At 38.7% G+C, this 20,045-nt stretch overlaps 1 protein-coding gene across 1 annotated transcript in view; it reads right to left on the bottom strand.

The window, feature by feature from the left end:
• Window positions 1–18,753, bottom strand: part of LOC130424793 (ribonucleoprotein PTB-binding 2-like) — a 53,401-nt gene extending 34,648 nt beyond the window's left edge. Inside the window, exons 1-2 of the mRNA XM_056750713.1 lie at window positions 18,342–18,753; window positions 14,001–14,067 (exon numbers count right to left, since the gene is read on the bottom strand). Coding sequence (XP_056606691.1) covers window positions 14,001–14,067; window positions 18,342–18,593 — 319 coding nt within the window. The 5' untranslated portion in view covers window positions 18,594–18,753. The remainder of the gene's footprint in view (window positions 1–14,000; window positions 14,068–18,341) is intronic.
• Window positions 18,754–20,045: the final 1,292 nt, after the last annotated feature.

Genomic DNA, 20,045 nt, shown 5'->3' with positions numbered 1-20,045 from the left:
TTTTTTCATGTGCATGTTTTTAGACCAGTTTATGAACATACTGTAAGTAATTTCCAAAAATGTGGCAGTAAATATATTATAAGGCAATCAATGAATTACCATTAACATCACATGCAACATTAACATTAAAACATTTTAAATTACTCTGTGCAAGTCCATTGACTTAAACACAAAATGATTTTCGCGAATAACAGGAAGTAAATAGTTCACACATATTTTGCGACAGTCAGAGCAACAAACTGAAAATATCTTTTAAAATGTGCATTAATATAGTACAGAATATACTAGTTACCTTTTAGTACAATAGACGTGAACAGGCGCTGCATATAATGTCAAAGGTTCTTGAGCCTCAGATGGTCCCATTTATACTTTGTTAATTTTCGTTTAATTTTCGCCTTTTCCCTCTAGAATAAATTGAGTATACAGTATCTGGGACTTTTTGTATTGACAAAAAATAAATAAAAAACAGCTTGAACTAAGAAAAGCTAACACAATAATCGTAGAAATCACAGCCACTTTACTGGTGACAGGTCTTAGACGGCCATTTTTTAAAACACAGGAACCTGATTATAGCCTTTGTATAAATCGGTGACAGTTATTAGCTTTTTTCTATGCTAAGTCGAGGGTGGGGGTGTGTGGTAGGGGGCTTTATTGTAGCGGCATAAAGCCTATAATTCTTCTGCCATGATGAGACACCTAAAATGACTCATTAACATACCGTCCAGTCATTAAAAGGTGCTCTAGGCATTGACATTAAAATGACCAGGATGACGTTGTGCTCATCTGTCTTTTGCCAGTGACATCATGCCTCTATGGCAGATGTCTGAGTGGTTTTCTGCTCAGTATACTGTGGATTGGTTTCTGGTTACATCACAAGACAAAGCCACGACAATTACAGGAATTATAAAGTTCAAATCACAGCGTTGAGTGTCTTCATCCCATGGGCATTGTCTGTGTTGCGTTTCCACTTTCTCATTACACTCATTAGACTTTTCTTCAGCACTGAAATGATAATATGCTGGGGAGGAGTAATACTCGCTCAGATACCGAAGTGTGTGACATGAGCCCTACTGACACTGTGAACTCAATGAAATTCATTACAAAGGATGTGAAAGAACATTGCATTTAAAGCTTTATTGGGTTGCATGTTGTGGCACAAAGGGCTTGAGGATTTATGCTTTGAGGATTGCAACTTTAATTTGATTTCAAAACACATCTAATAAATGCATAAACATAGATTTTGCTCATTTATTATTGTATAATTGGGGGGTAAGGGACTGTGTGAAAAGTTCACACATTACATATAAACGAAGACAAATTTTTATTTTTATTGATGGAGAAACGTCATTTCATAACATCACACACAACGCAAAACTTGTTGTTTATTATCTTTAAACTTAAATACAGTTTGTAATAACCTGTTTCAACAAATCGCCTACTGGGTTTTTGTTTTTTAAGTGACTGACTCCTTTATGTTGGACCAGTAACCGGCCACATTAGTTTATACATGTCTGGTGATAGGACTAGATCTTCTACATCAAAAAGTTGCATTTTAACTGCATGCTTACATAAAGGGAAGTTCAATAAGAAAAAAGAATAGATTATGAGTCTGGTGTGTTCTTTATTTGCACAGTCTGTGTTGTTCGAGCAACTGCTACAGTAAAGGAATTAAACACACACCTGATCTGCAGATCAGGTAACAGAGCAAACATACACAGGAAATTTATGCTGTGCAAATAGCATGCTACAATCCTCTACTCTTAATACAATTCTGGTAACTGTCTGATTCTCATGAGCAAAACTAGCGCAACGCAAATTACATCAGCGCTATATTTTGTGAATAAGCTGGATTCAATAATGCACCTAATTTATATAGAATGGAAGGATGGTTATATTAATTCAGTGCATTTTGTGTCTAGTTAACAGGTTTGTGGGTAGTTAGCGATAAAGTTTTTGAGCTGTAATTGTTTGGTTAACTAACCTCATAGTGAAAGATTTGGCACAACTTTACATTCATTTCGCAATTTTCTTCCTTTTAAACACATTTTGTTTCATATTTATGTGCCTCTTTTTACAACTAAAGACATTTTATGTGCCTCTTTTTACAACTGCAGACATGAGTAGAGAACCTCTTCTCCTGCAAAAGATGGTGGGCAAATATTAATCCAAACAGATGCACACTGTGTAAATCCTGACCGGTTGATGGGTCATGACTCAAAAATGATTTGCAGGTCTGTTCTGACTGGGGAAAACAACAACGCTAATAAAGAATAATACAAGCAACACAGTAACTAACCATACAATAAAAAATTTATGGCATTTTTGGCACAAAATTTGCTTGGTAGAAGGCAGCCAAATACAGCAGATGGACAGGGGTTATGTGATGCCCACATCCTCACAACTACACAGGGCGAAGGAAAGCAACCCATATTTTCCTAAATACGGGTTAATTTGCGAAAAAAGCAAAATCTTAATTTAATCAATATATATATTTCTGCCTCCTACAATTAATTAAGCATAATCAAAGTTATATTAACATATTAATAGAAGGCAAATGAATCATAAAGTCACGATAAAGTCAAAATTCGAGTCATTATCGGAGTCGTAGAAGTTCAACAGCGGCAGGTTAGAACATTCTTTAATGGGCTGTAAAATGTTATAAATATGCTGAAGTGAAATAACAAAAAATATCTAAATTAACAGAATATAATGATTATTAATCGCGAATTTAATATTTTGATCAAAATAATTGCGAATCTCAAGTTTGATCCGAATAATCATTATCATGTTACCCAGTATTATGCAGTCCAAGACAAATGTAAATATAGAAAGCAGCGAATTGGGTCACCATTGAATGCCCAAGAAAATCTGTGTCCTGAAGCATAAGGATTTGTGAACCTCTGTTGTAGAAGTGTGCGAATTACGACGCTATGTATGAGACACAAACACATGCAATCGCAGCGGTTTTCGTTTACAACTGGGTCTGTGGCAAAAAGTAGAAGACACAGATCTGCCCTAATGCTGTGCACATTATGGCTTGTTAGGCTCCGATCGGGCTGGGTGTCATTACCAGATGGCTGTAAAATCTTAGCAGACACCAAGGCCATCAGTGACAGGCCAAGTTTGGGTCCTTCAGGCTGTGCCTTGACAGAGTGTCCAACCCCCACTGGCTGCCTTCAGTGGCAGAACACAAACAAGCCTTCCCCTGCTGCTTTACAGCATGTCAATAATCAAGCAGGCAGGCAGACGCACATATACACATATATCACAAACACTCTAACAGGCGCTGTGATCCAGCCACCGCTGTATGACGTGTCAAGTGGCGGGTCAGAGCTATACAAACACTCGCGCATATCTGCGGCTCCTGGCCACGATTGTATGAATTCTAGGGTCATGTGACCTAACGCTAAAATGAGCCACGCGGACACACGCGTGCGTTTTGGTCTCCAATTGCTATCTCTCAGCATGCTAGTTAGCAATGAAAACTGCCAGCAAAGCCGACAGCTGCTATAGATGTGGAATATATGTACTGATGAACATGCAAAAGAACAAACGGATGAACGTCTTTCATCTTTGGTGTTAAAACAGGCTCTGGGGGCTCTGCATTCATATTCAGCCTGACAAGTGAAGGATAATGTAAAACATCCTGACAGGATTCTGAAGCAAAGCTGAGGGTCTTGTATCATCTTGCATGCGGAGGTTTTGGGATTTCAGTCCTTTGGGGCACAGCCCACTTGAGTATGACCTACTATGGCTCATTTAATGAATTGGAAGAGGCTGACAGGCTTTTTTTTAAGGTAAAAATTGCATTACATGTCAGTAGATTCATATGAGTAGTGGTGATGTGCAGTATTTCGTTTTCAGTGGAACAGACAGTGTTCTGATGTGAGACAGAGAAATGATGAACATGTCTGTGACAGCTTTGTGAGCAACTGCTCCTGGTCATTATGTACAAACTTTTCCATGGGGCCTCCTAAAGAAAACGTTCTCATGCATACCAATCCAAACAAGTTCAGAAAAACCCTCACATGCACGGCTGATTGAAAACACCGAAATGTGAACTTCATCACATCCCAATTCCCATGTGGCAAACATAATGGAGCAGTTAAATGCTAGCATTACCCAGCCTCGATATTCAAATGCTTTCTGCTCTACAGCAGACACGACTTTGGCCTTTGTCCTCTTGCAAGTGCATGTTTAAGTGCGAGAGTGTGTGTGTTCCCTCTCTCAAGCCGCCTACATTTGCCACCGCATCAATTAATGATGATCTCCTTCTGTTTTACCAGCATCAGTCATCCGGCTGAAGTGGTCATGGGGCCAAGCAGTCTCTCCCACACGCTCCCGTAAAAAGCCCCTCTAAAGCTTCAAGTGGACAACGAGACCCCCGCACCGCCATTGGATCCATTTGCAGCCCCCTCTCTCGAACTTCATCAGCTGTGAGATGCATGCTGGGGGATTGTTCTGATGGAGTGCTCGTGCTGTTTGAATCATGTGCATTTAATCATCACCTAAACGTTCGCTTTTATTACAACTATCACCTTAATAAAAAGGGAAATCTGATGAAATCTATGGAGAACATGGCTGGGTCATATATTACTTTGTAATGCACCGAAAAGAAATATAAAACTACAGTTCGATTGAAGACAATAAAATCTTTTTTTGAGATCACAAGAATTTTTGCACTTGAAGTGAAGTGAACCAACGCTGAATCCTCTTTACCCTACTTCCAAAAAATCCCAAATTGAATACATAAGAATACTTTTGCATTTTAAATGTCCCATGATCTAAATACCTGCTTTTCTAGATCCAATCAATTTGCAAATAAAATTTATTTCCAAGAAGAAACAAGACACGCCCCCCTTTTACGAAGTAAATGCAAATTCGATTCAACCGGACTTTAAAGGAACATAATATGACAACTTGTCAAAAAACACACAAAAACCAATTCGAATTACATTTATTGCAGTATTTATATCTAGCGCTAAGTTTAAATATCTCTATATGCTCAAAATATTAATCATTGTCTCTCTTAAATCTATTGTGTCACTCAAGAAGACATACAGGCGTGGAAAAAATCAGAGACCCTTTCAAAGATCGTTTTCAGTTTTTCTGTATTTACTATTTAATGGTATGTGTTTAGGTAAAATGATAATTTTTGTTTCATTTTGTGAACTACTAACAATATTTCTCCCACATTTTAAATTAATATATTGCTTCTATTTGCATTAATTTGCAGAAATATAAAACTGGTGAAAAAGCTCAAAATAACCGAAAAGATGCTGTGTATTTTTTCAGATCTCAATTACTGCAAAGAAAGCAAGTTCATATTCCTTTTAAAGCAATACTCACAACATTGACCCAAATCTAAGTCTCAGCACGGCTAAGCATAACTCTCCTCTCCTAGTTTTTAAATCTCAAAGGTGCGACGGAAACATGACATGTGCGGTCAGTGGGCAGCCACTTCCTGCCTTTCCCCCATTGATCATACACGTCACATAACAGTAGTTTTTAACGCCTGTGATTTGTCACTGTACGCGCTGATGAAGCGTCCGTCGGGAGTACGTGCGAACGCTCACATGGCAATTAATTTCAGCACTGTAAATCAGTCATTTGGAAACTGGGCATAGCAAACAACGGCGCACATAACGAGAGTCCATGTGTGAAATGACAGCATGTGGGCTTCTAATGGTGTTCTTCTCCTCCCTTTGGGACTAGAATTTAGCTATTATGTGTGCCATCTCCCTGCATAATAAGTCACTGTTGAGAATGATCAGTGAAGTGCTGTGAAGGCATGAGAAAGATCTTGAGATGTTGTATTGACGCTGAGTGTTACGCAATTGTCTGCCTAAATGTTCGAAGGATTTGTAAAGTAGACAATTGTGCATTCTAAATATGTAGAAAAAAGCATTTTAAGAGGAGCCAGGGGTGTTCAAAGGATGCAGTTACTCAATGCGTATTTAAAGACAACTTTTAAGACAATGTAATTGGCAGTGAGCTATGGGCAAGTTTCAATTTGATGAAAAGCTAATAAAATAGCATCATGCTTTCAATTTCTGTTATTTCTGTACATGCTAATTTTGTTCTCATACAGCTGCGGAAAGAATTATTATTTTCAGTTTTTCTGAATTATTTATAACTTGATATGTTATTATGATATAATTTATTCCAATATTAATATTTTTATAGTACTGCTAATGTGCACCAGTCGTTTCTATGCTATTAGGCTTTTTCTACTATTGTCCGAGCTCTAGATAAAACTATACATTAGCTTGTCCTATGACCTCATAATCACCATTATGATTATTCCTCGATCACGACCAGCCTGTCCACACCACTCAAAGTGAGTCTAATCACTTTATTGGATACAATAACATAACCGTCTCTAGTTTCAAAAATATGACAGTAGACTTCACAAAAGCCTTTTAAAAGGACTGAAATAAGTCCCTCTTGATCAGATCCAGTGCCGTAGTTCAAGAAGATCTTTAACAGTCTATCAAAAATAATTGGGCACAATGAGCAGGGATGTATGCTAAGCCTATATATATAATATATGATGTTTTATATAGCCTTACTTTTTTTACTGCATTAGACAGAAAGAAAATCTTTAGCTGATGTTAATAGGTCGGGTCTAAATTTCAAAATGCAAAAAGCACATTATTTGTATGTTTCAGTATGAATTGCCTTTACCCCTGTGATGGTATATGTATTTATATCCTTTACATATGGCAGACGCTTTTATCAAAAGCAACTTACAAGTAGGAGAGCATATAAACATTTTGTCAACACGCTAAACAGTACCGTTAGTTTACAAGGCCATGCAACTAGGAGGATTAAAGCTGGTGTAAGCAAGGGAAAGAATGAACAAGATTATATATTTTTGTATATTCTATATATATGCCGAAAAAAGAGAAAAGTGTGTCCATGAATCCAAATCTATAGATTCTACATTTTATGTCATAAACTGCCGTGAGGCTATGTTGGATTGTATCATGATGTATATAATATCAAATTTAAAGTTATTGGAAATCACATTTTCTTCAATATCATTCAGCCCCTGTAGCTGTATATCAATGACACAACATTGCATGCACATTCCCAAAAAAAAGCATTATTAATATAGGTAACCACCTGTGTTGACTAAGCCTACTGAGCCAAGATCCCGGACGCTTTTTTGATTTGGGTGCGTCTTTATTACTGGACAGTGCAGTTTGAACAAAGTCCCATTGTTAAACCTTAATTCCCATGCCCACCGCATCCATTGTCATCCCGCTGCCTGTCCGGAACACCACACATTCCTTCAGAATTCCATCACGGAATGGATGGCACTATTGAAACAAATTAGCTTTTTTAACTCTACAGTGTAACCGTACTGGGAAGATCCAGGGTGGTTGATGTTGCTTTACAAGTGTTCAATTAACATGCTTTGTTTCACAACAGGCAGCCATTAACAACCCGCATTCAATGCGCAGAGCCAATTTATTGGGCTTACTGAGGCGAATCCAGGGTAAACTTTGGATTGGAGATGGAAGATAATAAATATTCCTCATTACCAAAGGAGGCGAAGCAACATCCCGAAGCAAAATCCCTCTACAAGAGTGTGTGTCTGCACTCACACAAAACACACACACACCCTCTGTTCTGTAATTATGGGAAAGAACTTCTCCGCAAATTACTTTTAAAGCCACCATTAGGATTACAGAAATAAGGACAAGCAAAGTGGATTTCATGGGCACAAATGTTACCGGAAAAGCCATGCAGTCAGATAAAAGTGAGGGAGGGGGAGAGAAGGGAAAGACTCATCCCTAATGGCCTTTCTAGACACGGACAATTCAATTAACGACACTGCTGTGTAGGTTCTCTTGCATTACTTTCTCTCACATATGCACTTTTCTCCTACAGTATTCCATTTGACTGTACTGCATTAAAGATGCAGATTCCTGCAAGGAGGAAACCCAACAAAATAATAGAATGCCGGCTTAAATACACGGATGAAACAGATTACAAAACTGGAAAAAAAGTGTATGTACAGAGGACTTCCATAGTTTGGCCGATGTTGGATTTAAAGCAACACTTTGTAGTTTTTAATCTTTAAATAATTTTAGCTGTAGAATAACTCTTAACCGTAGAGTTCTATTACCGCTGCTACCTGAGCAGCCTCATAGCGGCTACAACCACACTCTATAAGTTCTGTACAAACAGCCTCGCCCATCCCCTGCCTGCGGAAGAGTGTGATATGGTTTCCAAACAACGTTTCTGCATTCACTGGTTCCATCAGCTGACTTAGACAAATTCACGTGTATTGTGCTGCCGCTTATGAGTCCCTGCAGGATTTTGAGATTGCAGAATTTAATGCATAATGAAACATCCACCGCTGGTCTCCCTGCATTGTCTTTGGTAAATATTAACCGATGTTTCATTTCGACAAATAAACTTATCCTAAACTTGAAGCCTGAAAAATAATCTTTACTTGATGGAACCTAGTGCTTTCTCTTTTTTGAGCAGTCGATTCACCGTACAAACGCTGTCACGAAAAGATAACAAAGTATTGAAAAACAGATATATTTTTCCTTTTTTTGTTTCACATACACAAAACAGCGCTGTCAAAGCGACCTGCGCTTAAACAGATCCAGGGAAATAAGTAAAACATACACATACGCATATCCAGGTTTAACCCAAATTTGCTTTTTAGTACCTTTTCTCGACACAAACAGTGTGTGTGTTTAGACTTCTTGCGTCTGTAAAAATGTTTTTTACAGAACAACTATAAACAATGTGGCCCCTTTACGCAAACCAGTGCTCTATTTGCTTGAGCCACCCAGAGAGTTCTAATATACCTGGTTTACGTTATCATTCCTATTTATATCAAAGATTCAGTTGGTTGTGCGACCTTTTTCTTCGAACAGCAGCAGCATGAGATGGCACATCGGGTGATAGCAATTGTTTGGAAACGTTATTTATGTAATTCCCACCAGTGTTGCAGAAGCTACAAACTTGACCTTAAAGTGATAATGAATCAAATGTAAATATTATTTTTATGTCAACATGCTGCTATTGTACATAAAGCCAATTGAAACAACACACCATCAGCAAATGAATACCATCACCCATGACTAGATATTTCCTCTCTGAACCACATTTGAGGTCAGGCATCATCATTGTTTATTGACATCAGCAACATTCCACTAAGTGAACAGCACCGGTGCAGTCCTAAAGAGAAGCTGCTTTCATTTCTAGGGAATCCAAACATTTATAAAGCTGGAAGAACAGCATCGGCTAAAACAGAGAGCTGTCCACCAGCCTTGTTTGGCATTTAAAGATGGGATCCATTTAGACACACATGATTTTCTCAAGAGGCTTCAGAAATAAAAGAAAGCAGGGTTGATTTTATACATTCAGGATTTCAGAGTGATGTCTGTGTTTTGTGTGACATGCAGTGAACCTCTATATTCTTCGTTTCGTATGTAACAATGGGAGTCAAAGAACCTGGCAATTTTTTTATTGATATCTGGGTCACAATATGTTAATAGAAAATCAATAGAAAACATCTGCAATAATTAGAAAATTTACATTTGGTAATTTAGCAGACTCTTTTATCCAAAGCGACTTACAGAGAGTTCAGGGACCAATAAGCGACATTTAAGTCAAACATCAATAATGAAGTATGGGTCTATACTGCAACAGTACGCTTTAAACCTCACATACTCTATGTGGATACTGCTTGTATTGCCAATATTAATAAAAAATATCCATGTGAGAAATGTAACAAAATGGTTGATTCGTGCTATCAGAATATTGTTTACAGTGAAAACTAGATCCTTTTCAAGGGATACTCCACCTAAAAATGAAAATTCAGTCATGAATTCCTCATCCTTAAATTTTCCAAACCTGTATACATTTCTTTGTCTGGTTAAACACAAAGATATTTGCAAAAATGTTAGCAACTAAGATTTCCATGGCTCTACTGACTACCATAGCATAGAAATTGTACGAATTTAAGAAAACAAACCTGTTCTGGGGCACCTCTCACAACCATTTTTGACTGCTCTAGTAATCTCAGTTCCTCACATTCTTCTTAATATCTTTCTTTGCGTTCAACAGAACAAAGATAAGTTAATAAGGTTTGGAGCTCCTTGAGGATAAGTAATTCATGAGAGAATTTACATTTTTGGGGAGAGTATCCCTTTAAGGGTTCTGTTTAACATTATTTGCCCATGCATTGAACATTTATAGTCTAGAAAGTCGAACTGAAAGACCTAAGTAAGATTTAGCAAGCCGAACTAGTAAAAACAAGACAGATTTGAGATCAGACTATGGCGTCTTATAACGGGTTGTTTGAAATGAGAGCTTGCCACTATTGTCACTATTTTTGTTTTGGAAGGCAGCTCTTCCCTGGCAGGACTTAAAAGCATATGTTCCGATCATTTATACGCCTAGGAACATTCATAAAGCAGTACAATACAACTATACCATACAGATAGAGAAGGGGGGGGTGTAATTCCCTAACAGTACGCCTCCAGGATCAGTAATATCAAGAGCATATTTCAGTTCTGGGCTGTATGCCAGGCAAGACAAGAATTCTTTTCCGGTAGATTTCATTTTTTTCTTCATTTTTCACTATCATATAAGCTGTCATTCTTTTCCTCTACAGTCTCTATCAATATTTCCTAGCCTTTCCTCATTTCCTCTCTTGGTAATTCATTATTCTTTTTCACACCCCACGGATCTTTTAGTTAAACTCGACTCCAGCCGAAAGTGCAGCTATACAGTAGCTACCCAGCAAGTCTGTTAGCGTTGTAAACAGTTCTGTGAACTTCTAAGCGCTTCAACAGCGAAATGGATTTGGGGACGGTATTAAAGGGCAGAGGTACAGATAGACCGTTCCAGCGAACCTCACGCCGGCACCCTTGACATCAGAGCTTCTGTTAGGGTGCTGGCAGGAGGTGACAAGCCCAGAGCGGCTGGAGGATGAGATCACTGCGGGGTTTCACCTTTATCCCTAGACACTGCTAATTAGAGCATGTGAGAATGCTGGCCGGGGTTTTAGGTACTGACGACATTTAGCGGGACCAGATCCCAGCATTACCTTAAGGTGCAGGTTGATAATCAGTTATAGGGTTAGCACTAGACTATACTAAATACCTGTGTGTGAACCTGCAGCTGTATTTGTGCCAACCTTACAGTGTGCACACAACTACCTTTCAGGAGAGCTTGTTTCATCCACCATCGAACACCTGCCTGTAATTTTCAAGTGAACTTTATGGTGAACTATGTTTGGTGAAGTGTTTTAGATACTCTGCAGAATGGTGAGCTCGTTCAGGTGAATGAGATTTCAAAGAGACATTGTCCTGGAGTAACCTTCCTATTTTAGTGTTAGGTTTAGGGGTACATTTAGCAGACGCTTTTATCCAAAGCGACTTACAGAGAGCTACCCACACGGGGTAGTGACAGGATAAAGCCCGATTTTAGTTCTCCGTAGGACCTAGGCCGTAGCCTCTATGCCGTAGGTTACGTGTCGGTTTTCATTTACACTTCTGCGTCGTTGTCCGCGTCGACAGGCAATGACCACTAGGCGTCAGTGCCCCAAAGCGCTTGCGGCCCGCGTAGGGTCCCTGTTGAGTTGACGCATTGTTACATTTTTGGAGAGGTGCGCATAAGGCTACGGCGTAGGGTACTGCGTACGCACGACTATTACTTGCGCTTAAGGCAGGGCTAGTCAACTGGCAGAGCCAATCTTCTTTCAATGGCCCGCCTTAACATTTCAAATAAGTGGAGACTTAAAGAATGGTGTGCTATAAGAAAAAAGCATCCTGAGACTTAAAGTCCGAATTGTTGCTACATTCAATACAAAACTAATTACCGCGGCTCATAACATTTTTGTTTTTGTCATGATTTGTTCGGTCTGTCCTAGAAACTTAATGTTATTTACAACGTTATAATCGGCAATCCACAGCTACATGCAGTGGGTTTGCGCACGCGATAGGTTGCCATCCAAAACACGTCTTCGGCCCTTGAAAGCAACTTCAGGCAGGGTACTACATCACGTGAACTATTGTCTCAGATAAGGGAAAAAATATGTTGTTTTTATTACTGCATTCATTATGTATGATTTAAACTACTATATTTACGAAAACAGTTCTTCATCTCTCTCCAGAACTTGCCCTTCCAAGGATCTGCCCTTCTAAGTGCATAGGACACATGAATGCAATTGGAATTCACCCGAAGTTGCTGAAGGAATTCAAGTTTCTTTCGCAGACCAAATGATTTGCTCTGCTTCGCGAGCCTCCGTTGACTGCGAGCACAACTCCCCAAACGGACGAGACGTTTATACTTGATGCGTTCGCCGTTGAGATATTCTTTAAAACGACAGGGGGCGGACAAGCGAAATCGTCCTTTAAATCCCCAGGAAGTAGAGGAGAAGTAGGAATCTTACCGGAATTACGTCAGATCATTCAAGACGCCAGTTTAAAACCAAGGGGCAGGGATTACATTTGTGCTGAATGCATTAGCGTCTTTGACTTATTAATTAAACCATTATCTTCATAAATATCTTCTTGAAAAAAAATGCCACCCACATCTTGGAAGTACTGGGGGACTGCAGGGGGTGAGTAAATTAACAGCAATTTCATTTTGGGGTAAACTAACGCATAAAATACAATTAAAAAGACAATATCAGTTTTAATTAAATGTCATGAAAAGGCACTAAAACTGGATGCAATATTGTTTTAAATAATCACCTAATAAGTGACAGCAACAAAAGCAGTATAAAAGGAACAAAATGCATTAAATAACAAAAATACAAAATAACAGAAGAAATGATATGGTAAAAAACTGGCCCGCATTCTATTTATACTTGTGGAATCTGGCTCTCAAAGAATAGTAGTTGAAGACCCTTCTGTTAAGGTCTTGGTTAGGGGCTTGGGTAAATCACATCATGCTAGACAGAACAGATGCATCTGATGAATGCTATTACACTGAAGTATTTGAGAGCTTTGAATCTAATGGTATTTTTCATCATCAAAATGTTTCATCTTTTGTTTTTTTAAAGAACATGTTTATGAATAATAACACCTTGTCATTGTGTCGTGTGCCAAAAACTATTTGCAAGTTACAAAAATATAAAACCTTTTTTATTATGGCATTATTGAAGCCCCATTGTTTAGTAATTAGTTATTTGACAATGCTTGTTGTTCCCATCACAACAGTACTCATTCAAAACTGTGCATTCAGTGGAGAAATGTTCATTTTTTTTGTAGCTGAAAAGTCACTTTTGGGTAAATAAAACTTAAATTAAAATAGCAACTTGGCCCATCTCATGAAAAGGACACTTTACATTTTATTTTTACTAAACTGAATGTTATGAAGGTTAAAATTGTCCCAAATTAAGGAAGTAGTCTATCTGTCATGTTCAGGAAAAGGAACGTCTATTTACATTTTTCAGAGTCTGGAGCGATGTGCAAGATAACAAAATAAAACAACAAGAGAACAAAATCGTCCGTTTAAAACGGACAAGTAATTTAAAATACTACAATTCAATTTACTTAGCTAATAATTTAGTTATGGTATCATTTAGTTAATGTAAGATTATAGATTTACTTAACAATAGTTTTGTATTTTGTTAAAATCTATTTAAGTGTTAACAATCTTAACTAACATACTTACCTGGGGGTTTAAGATATAAGACAGTTATAGACATGCTTATTTGTTTCAATATTTCGTATATATTTATAAAGACATTTCACCGGCACATAAAGCAATAAAACTTTGAGCATCACTTCAGAAGTACAGGCAACATTTATGTATCTAAAGGGCTGAGTGAGACCTTTCGGCAAGATAGAACATTTCTCACAAAGTGCTCATTCAACGCGGTAGGAAATTAACATTTCAGGTGCTGTAAGTACAGTAGGCAAAAGTGTGCTGAAGGAGGTCTGGATTCTGATGGCTCCGAGGGAGGAGAACCATTAGACATGAGAGCAGTAGAATGACTGAAGAAGGCCAATTACCTGTTCCTTTGTTCCGGTCCACGAAACAGTATTTTAGCTCGTACTCGCGTAGAATGTCATGGACCTCCTGTAAGGGGTTGAGATAGAGAGAAAGATGGGTGAGAATGCAGCTCTAAAAGCAGCACAAATGATGAATATGCATATGAAAATTGTCACAATTGTGCTCGGGCAAGGTTAACAGCAACCAGGCTAAATGTGAGCACGCCCTAAGACGTTTAGCCAGGTTTCTTAATTTTTCTTCTAACTAATTTTTTGGCTTAACTCTTTAAAGAACATTAAATGTACAGATGGTGTGGGCATGAAAATGAGGTGCCCATCTGCAGCCACAAAGCCACTGTCCACTGTTCCAGTATTATCAGATAAACACACACATATGCCGTGTCATAAATCTCTTCCTCTTCCCTTTTATGCACACAGCAGGCCCTGCTGTCAGATCTAGCACACGTGTTAAGGGAGATAAACCAGAGGTGCCCACACTGCCTTTGTGTTTTCACAAAAGGAACATCTAAAAGGACACACTTGAATTATGACAAAAAGGTAGTTCTGCATTCAGCAGGGGAAACAACATACTGAACAGTATGGGACCGCTATTGGCTGTGCTGGATTACACTTCTTTTTGAGATCTACTTTCATGACATTTTGGGGGAGACAAACAGTTCTTTGTAAGTCGCTTGTGTGAGATTGAAGTTATCTGCTAAAACACAAAGGTACCTGCTGGTTTGGAAAAATAAGGGAAGATCAGAAATGTGGAGGGACGTAAGTTTATGGTGCATAATATGATGACATTTTGTCACGAGAATACTATGGGTCAAAACTAGTATAACATTAAAGGAATAGTTCACCCAAAAATGAAAATTCTGTCATCATTTATTCACCCTCAAGTTGTTTCAAAACTTTATTAAACTCTTTGTCGTGTTGAACACAAAAGAAGATATTTTGAAATAGTAGGGACGCTAAACAGAGAACAACAAAATCTACAACAGGTTTGAAACAACATGAGGGTGAGTAAATGATGACACAATTTTCCTTTTTGGGTTAACTATCCCTTTAATCTCCTTCACTGTTTTCGAAAACTATCGAATAGACAAAACTTACATGCATTCTAATCTATATGCACTATATAAACTACATGTTTAATCCCAGACAAAGTGTGCTTTGTCTAATTCCCTTTCTCTCTGCTATTTCAAAGAGCAGCATACTGCCTCCCCCTGTCTCTATTAAAGTCACAAAGTAAGGTTGTCATCGGTTATGGGTGTCTCTTAACACAGCGCATAACACATCCATTACAAAAGCCCATAAATGGGTAGAAAGCTTAACAGAGCATCCAGAGACCTTTGGAGATGGATCAAGATGTCAGGACCAGCATCGGTGTGTGTGCATGTGTACAAACCTCCATAAAAAATAAATCAGTCTGCTACTAACATCTGGAATATTGGATGGCTAACAGAGATGGACGGGAAACTAAATGAATGTCCCTGGTCTTGTTCACCGGTGCGTTGTGTGTGCATGTAGCAGAGGTCACTCACTGTGCATAAGGTATATGAACAGACTGTCAGTGTTAACAAGAGGGAATTACAAAAAAGGGAAGTTAAAACAAAAAAAGGTCTGTTTTCAGAGTAAGAATAACCTTATACATGCACTTGTTAATCATTTGATATTGCTCGTGTCTATTAAGAACTCAGAGACACTCTGTTCTCTCTAAGAACACAAGGACGAATTCTAAATGTGTCTTACTGTAGGTCTGTGACATTGATAAAAGCTGCTAACAGCACAATTTCAACCTGCTTTGGAGCAAGTCGAACAAACTACTGTGACTACACAATGGAGCTGGGTGCTATCTAAAACCCTTTTTATTTTTATACAACATTATAATGCATTAAAAAGTCCATATTGGAATTCTGAGTAAATTAACAAATAAATCACTTATGAGACAGACGGTGCTGATTCATGGAAATGAATTAAATTCACCCTTAACAACTCTAGCTAGCTAGACTTCTGTTTCTTAAGTATAAAGCTACTTTCATACTCAAAATGAGCCACGAAAAGAGAAAGATTTCAGAAAGACTTAAATCCTTAAGAATCTCAATAGCAAAATTTGAAATTAAATTAGATAATTATAAAAATTACGAGGCTCATTTAAGTATTCAGTGCATTATTATAATTCAGCTCGGAATACCTTTTTACATTCAAAAGTTTTTGTACCTAAATGTGTTCAATAATTAACTAATGTTAAGACGGAAACAATTGCTAGCCATTGAAATATATGAATATGCATTTTGTATAATTTGGCCAGCAAGCATGATATCTATGCATTCAATATATAATTAAACATTTTTGCAAAGCAAAACAACTACAATGACAACACATTGACCCCCACATAAGCAGGTGGTAATTTCCAGAAAACATCAGGATGCCCCATTTTAGGATGCTATACTAGCTCCAATAAACACATGAAGAAAGTAAGGAGTGTGTACATACAAGACCAGATAGTAGAATAGTGGTAAAATGCTGAAATGTGTAAAATCCTAGATAAAGAGTTTGACACGGGTGGTGTCCCAACTCAACGGCCAAAGAGATGGGAGGACAGAAGAAATCTTCATACGAAAGGGTATTGAAAACAATTGATTAACTAGTGACACAAGGAAAACATTGGAAATAACAACTTAATGACAACAATTGGACAGAATTTAAGATTTACTTTGAACGAAGGTAAACAAAACCCATTCGTAATGATTTTCTCAGTTTGATGCAGAGCCTTTAAATGTCTAAACTTCTCATTTTAAACATTCTGGCATTTTTGTTAATATTTTCCAAAATATCTGTATGTGGTAATGTTGTGAGCATTCAGAACGTGCACGGACCTCAGTGCACAACATCTGATAGTGACACCAAAACCAACAACACACTCAAGGAGGTGAAAAAGGAGAGAATAGTGCTGCCCAGAATATGAAGCCTTATAAAGGTTAACTGACTTTATTTCTCCTGCCCCCAACATGTGACTGCCCTGCTCCTAAATTATTCAGTATAAGGCACTTGTATGAATGACAGAGAGAGAGAGAGAGAGAGAGAGAGAGAGGGGGGGGGGGGTGGATTTGCCCAACATGTGTTCTCACTGTTAAGATCACAGTGGTTTTGCGCACCTGACACTCGACCAAACTGCAACAAAGTGCAGTGCTCTCTCAGTTCATGTGTTCGTAATTCAACATATGCCTCACAGCACCGGAGACTGATAGAATATTGCACAATGATTAATCACCTCACAGAGCAATAATCACGATATTCGCGATATTACAGAGAAACCCTCGAATGTCAAAATGCACACTCAAAACGTAGCGCCATCTTTTCAGGAGATTAGATATTGACTTTCCGTGAAAATATTACAACTCCCTCGAGGTTCCAGGTACGCGATATGTTTACTAACATTAATAATGAGGTAAAACTTTGTAGGAAATGCCACAGGCTGCAGCGGGCACCTCGGCTTGAAATGAAAACATCTCCCACTCGCAGTTTCGCTCACCGACGTGCTGTTTTCTATGACTCAACCGTCGGACCTCTTGTCTGAATTCTTGAGCAAATACGCGTCGAGAATACACGTAACCACGACTAAACGAGCAAAAGAGGCGATGTTGATGTGTCCTGACAATATATCAGTTATACAAAAACAAAGATAAAAATAAATAACATACAGTCACTTTATTAGGTTTTAAATAAATGTCTAACAAATAATAAATGACAGTTGGTCGTTTATTTGGATGTTTGAATGACATTTTGAAATAACGGGAGACGGTGAGCAGCACATTTTTAGCGGAGCTCTAGCCGCGCCGAGCCGTCAAAGGTGCTTCTGTGGTGATATATTACTACTACTAAATATTTTACAGTTTTAGTTTTACTTTAGGGGTGCTTTTACACTACCCGTTTAGTCTTGTTTTTGAAGTGGATAATGTTTAGGGAAACACGCAAAACGGTATGTAGGTTATTCCATCCACGTCAAAAGTTTAGCTTTGATGTCATTGCTATGTAAATGAATATAAAGTAACGTTATTTGTTACCTCCTAATATCCTTTTTCCAACTAACAGTTTTTAAAATGATACTTTCTGGTAACTTACGATGTTAGGTCGTCGTCTTTTTATTTATTTTGGCTGAAATGCATGAAGTGTAAATTAGCAGTTGTGCGCGTAATATCAGGTGAATTGTTTAACTTATACACTGAATTTAACTTACATAAAAAATTTGTTTACGCGCCCTAAACAAACTCACCTGTAAAGGTATTCTCTTTTTTCAAAGAAACTAGTGAACAGTGTAACTTTCACCTGTCATGCTGATATATTCAGTCTCTCTACCTGGTTAGTGGTGTCCTGTGGCAAATTCTTAATAAGGATCTTCCTCCTGTTGCTCAGCTCTCTGCGAGTTTTCTGCAGTCGTCTTTCGATCTCCTCCGGATCCAGTTCCGGTAGATCTCGGAGGATGGCGATCCCCTCGGATGCTGCGTCCTCATCCTGTCGGCTCGCGGGGCTGTCGGAGTCCGCGTGAGGTGAATTTTCCCGCTTTGTCGCGTGTACGCACGGCGGCTGGATGGATGGAGCGGCCGCCATTTTGCAGCGCTCGTTGGAAAGTGAGTCGGAGAGAGCGGATAGGTGGGCGTCTGTGTGCCTCTAGTCAAACCCATCGACGGCGCACTTGAAAGAAGTGAGGATCATCCCCACCACAGTACAGCTGGCGACCTCCACCGATAGAAACCTAAACTCGTCCTGCCTGCAAGGCTGTCCTGCGTGTGAGGACAACCTTGAAAGCATCTTTAAAAATATATAACGCACTTAATTTGATAAGAGCAATAGCATGAGGATTATTGCAACAATGAAAACAACTCGAGGCATCAGTTGTCATTCTTTAATAGTAGTTGCTGAAATGTTTTGGTGTATACGTGCACAAGTTGATATTTATGGTTTAAACAAATCTCGTGCGCTTGGAGAGATAAATGGTATATAGGCATATCTGGAGAAATCGCGGGGATAGGTCTTTAGATTCGTTATACTTGATGCGATGTAGGAATGAATGACTTTTGCCGCCTCTCGTGGGTGTGCTAAATGCCATCTTCTGGCAGACTTTATCACAGGAGTCCTTATAATGTCCCTGAATGAACGCTTTCAGGGTTTAGCTATACAACCCACATCAACATTATTTACAGACCGTCTGACTCGGACTCTTTAAGAATCGGGACAGCCCATTGTGAAAACACCCCACTCTGCCATTTCTGGATCTAATTTTGGACACATTACCGATAAACAAATAAAAGTTTAAAACATAGAAAGTGTACAATTGTAATGGAGATTGTATTGTTTTAATGGAAACTATTATCTGAAGCAATTATATAGGCCCTAATGATTTTAATGATTGACAGCTGGTGTTTGTTAAAGAAAATATAGAAATATAGATGTTGCGTTGTTTTGGACAGCAGTACGCATTAATAAATCCACTATTCTCTACGATTCCATAGCCGTTATCAACCTTAGAGGAAACTCACATACAGGTAGATGTGCGTTCGGCTCAATTACCTGAGCATGAACCCACGGCCGTGTCTAACGCATGTGATTCAGCGCCTCTCTGAGTGGGATTGAGTGGAGACCAGAATAATTCAATGGCTCAGAAAAGTAGCGCGTGGGCGCGCGCGCGAGTGCCGGAGCCAGCAGATCGCGCATCTGGGACGTGCTTGTGTTTATGTGAAGGGATGATGGGAACCTTGAACCCCTCGCCGCGAGCAGCGCCGAGTGTGTGTGGGCGGCGGTATGTGTGTGTGTGGTCCTAACCACTGGCGATTATTCATTTGTGCGTAGACTTTCGTGTAAATTCAAAACCGATGTGCATACAAAATAAATGTAAAAGTGTTCGTTAGAGTATGTAAAAATGCAAGAAATAGATCTTTCAAGAACCTAAAATGATATTTAGGGAACCAAAATAGCTCACAAAGAACGCTTTTGGGAGCCCAATTGTAAAGAGTGCATGCATGCATATTATTAAGAGGCATAACAGAAGCTCAAACGATAAGG

This window comes from Triplophysa dalaica, chromosome 6 (genome assembly GCF_015846415.1).
Source record: "Triplophysa dalaica isolate WHDGS20190420 chromosome 6, ASM1584641v1, whole genome shotgun sequence".
Classification (NCBI taxonomy): Eukaryota; Metazoa; Chordata; class Actinopteri; order Cypriniformes; family Nemacheilidae; genus Triplophysa; species Triplophysa dalaica.
Note: the sequence above shows the minus strand (reverse complement) of the source record. Positions and strands in the feature narration are given on the sequence as shown.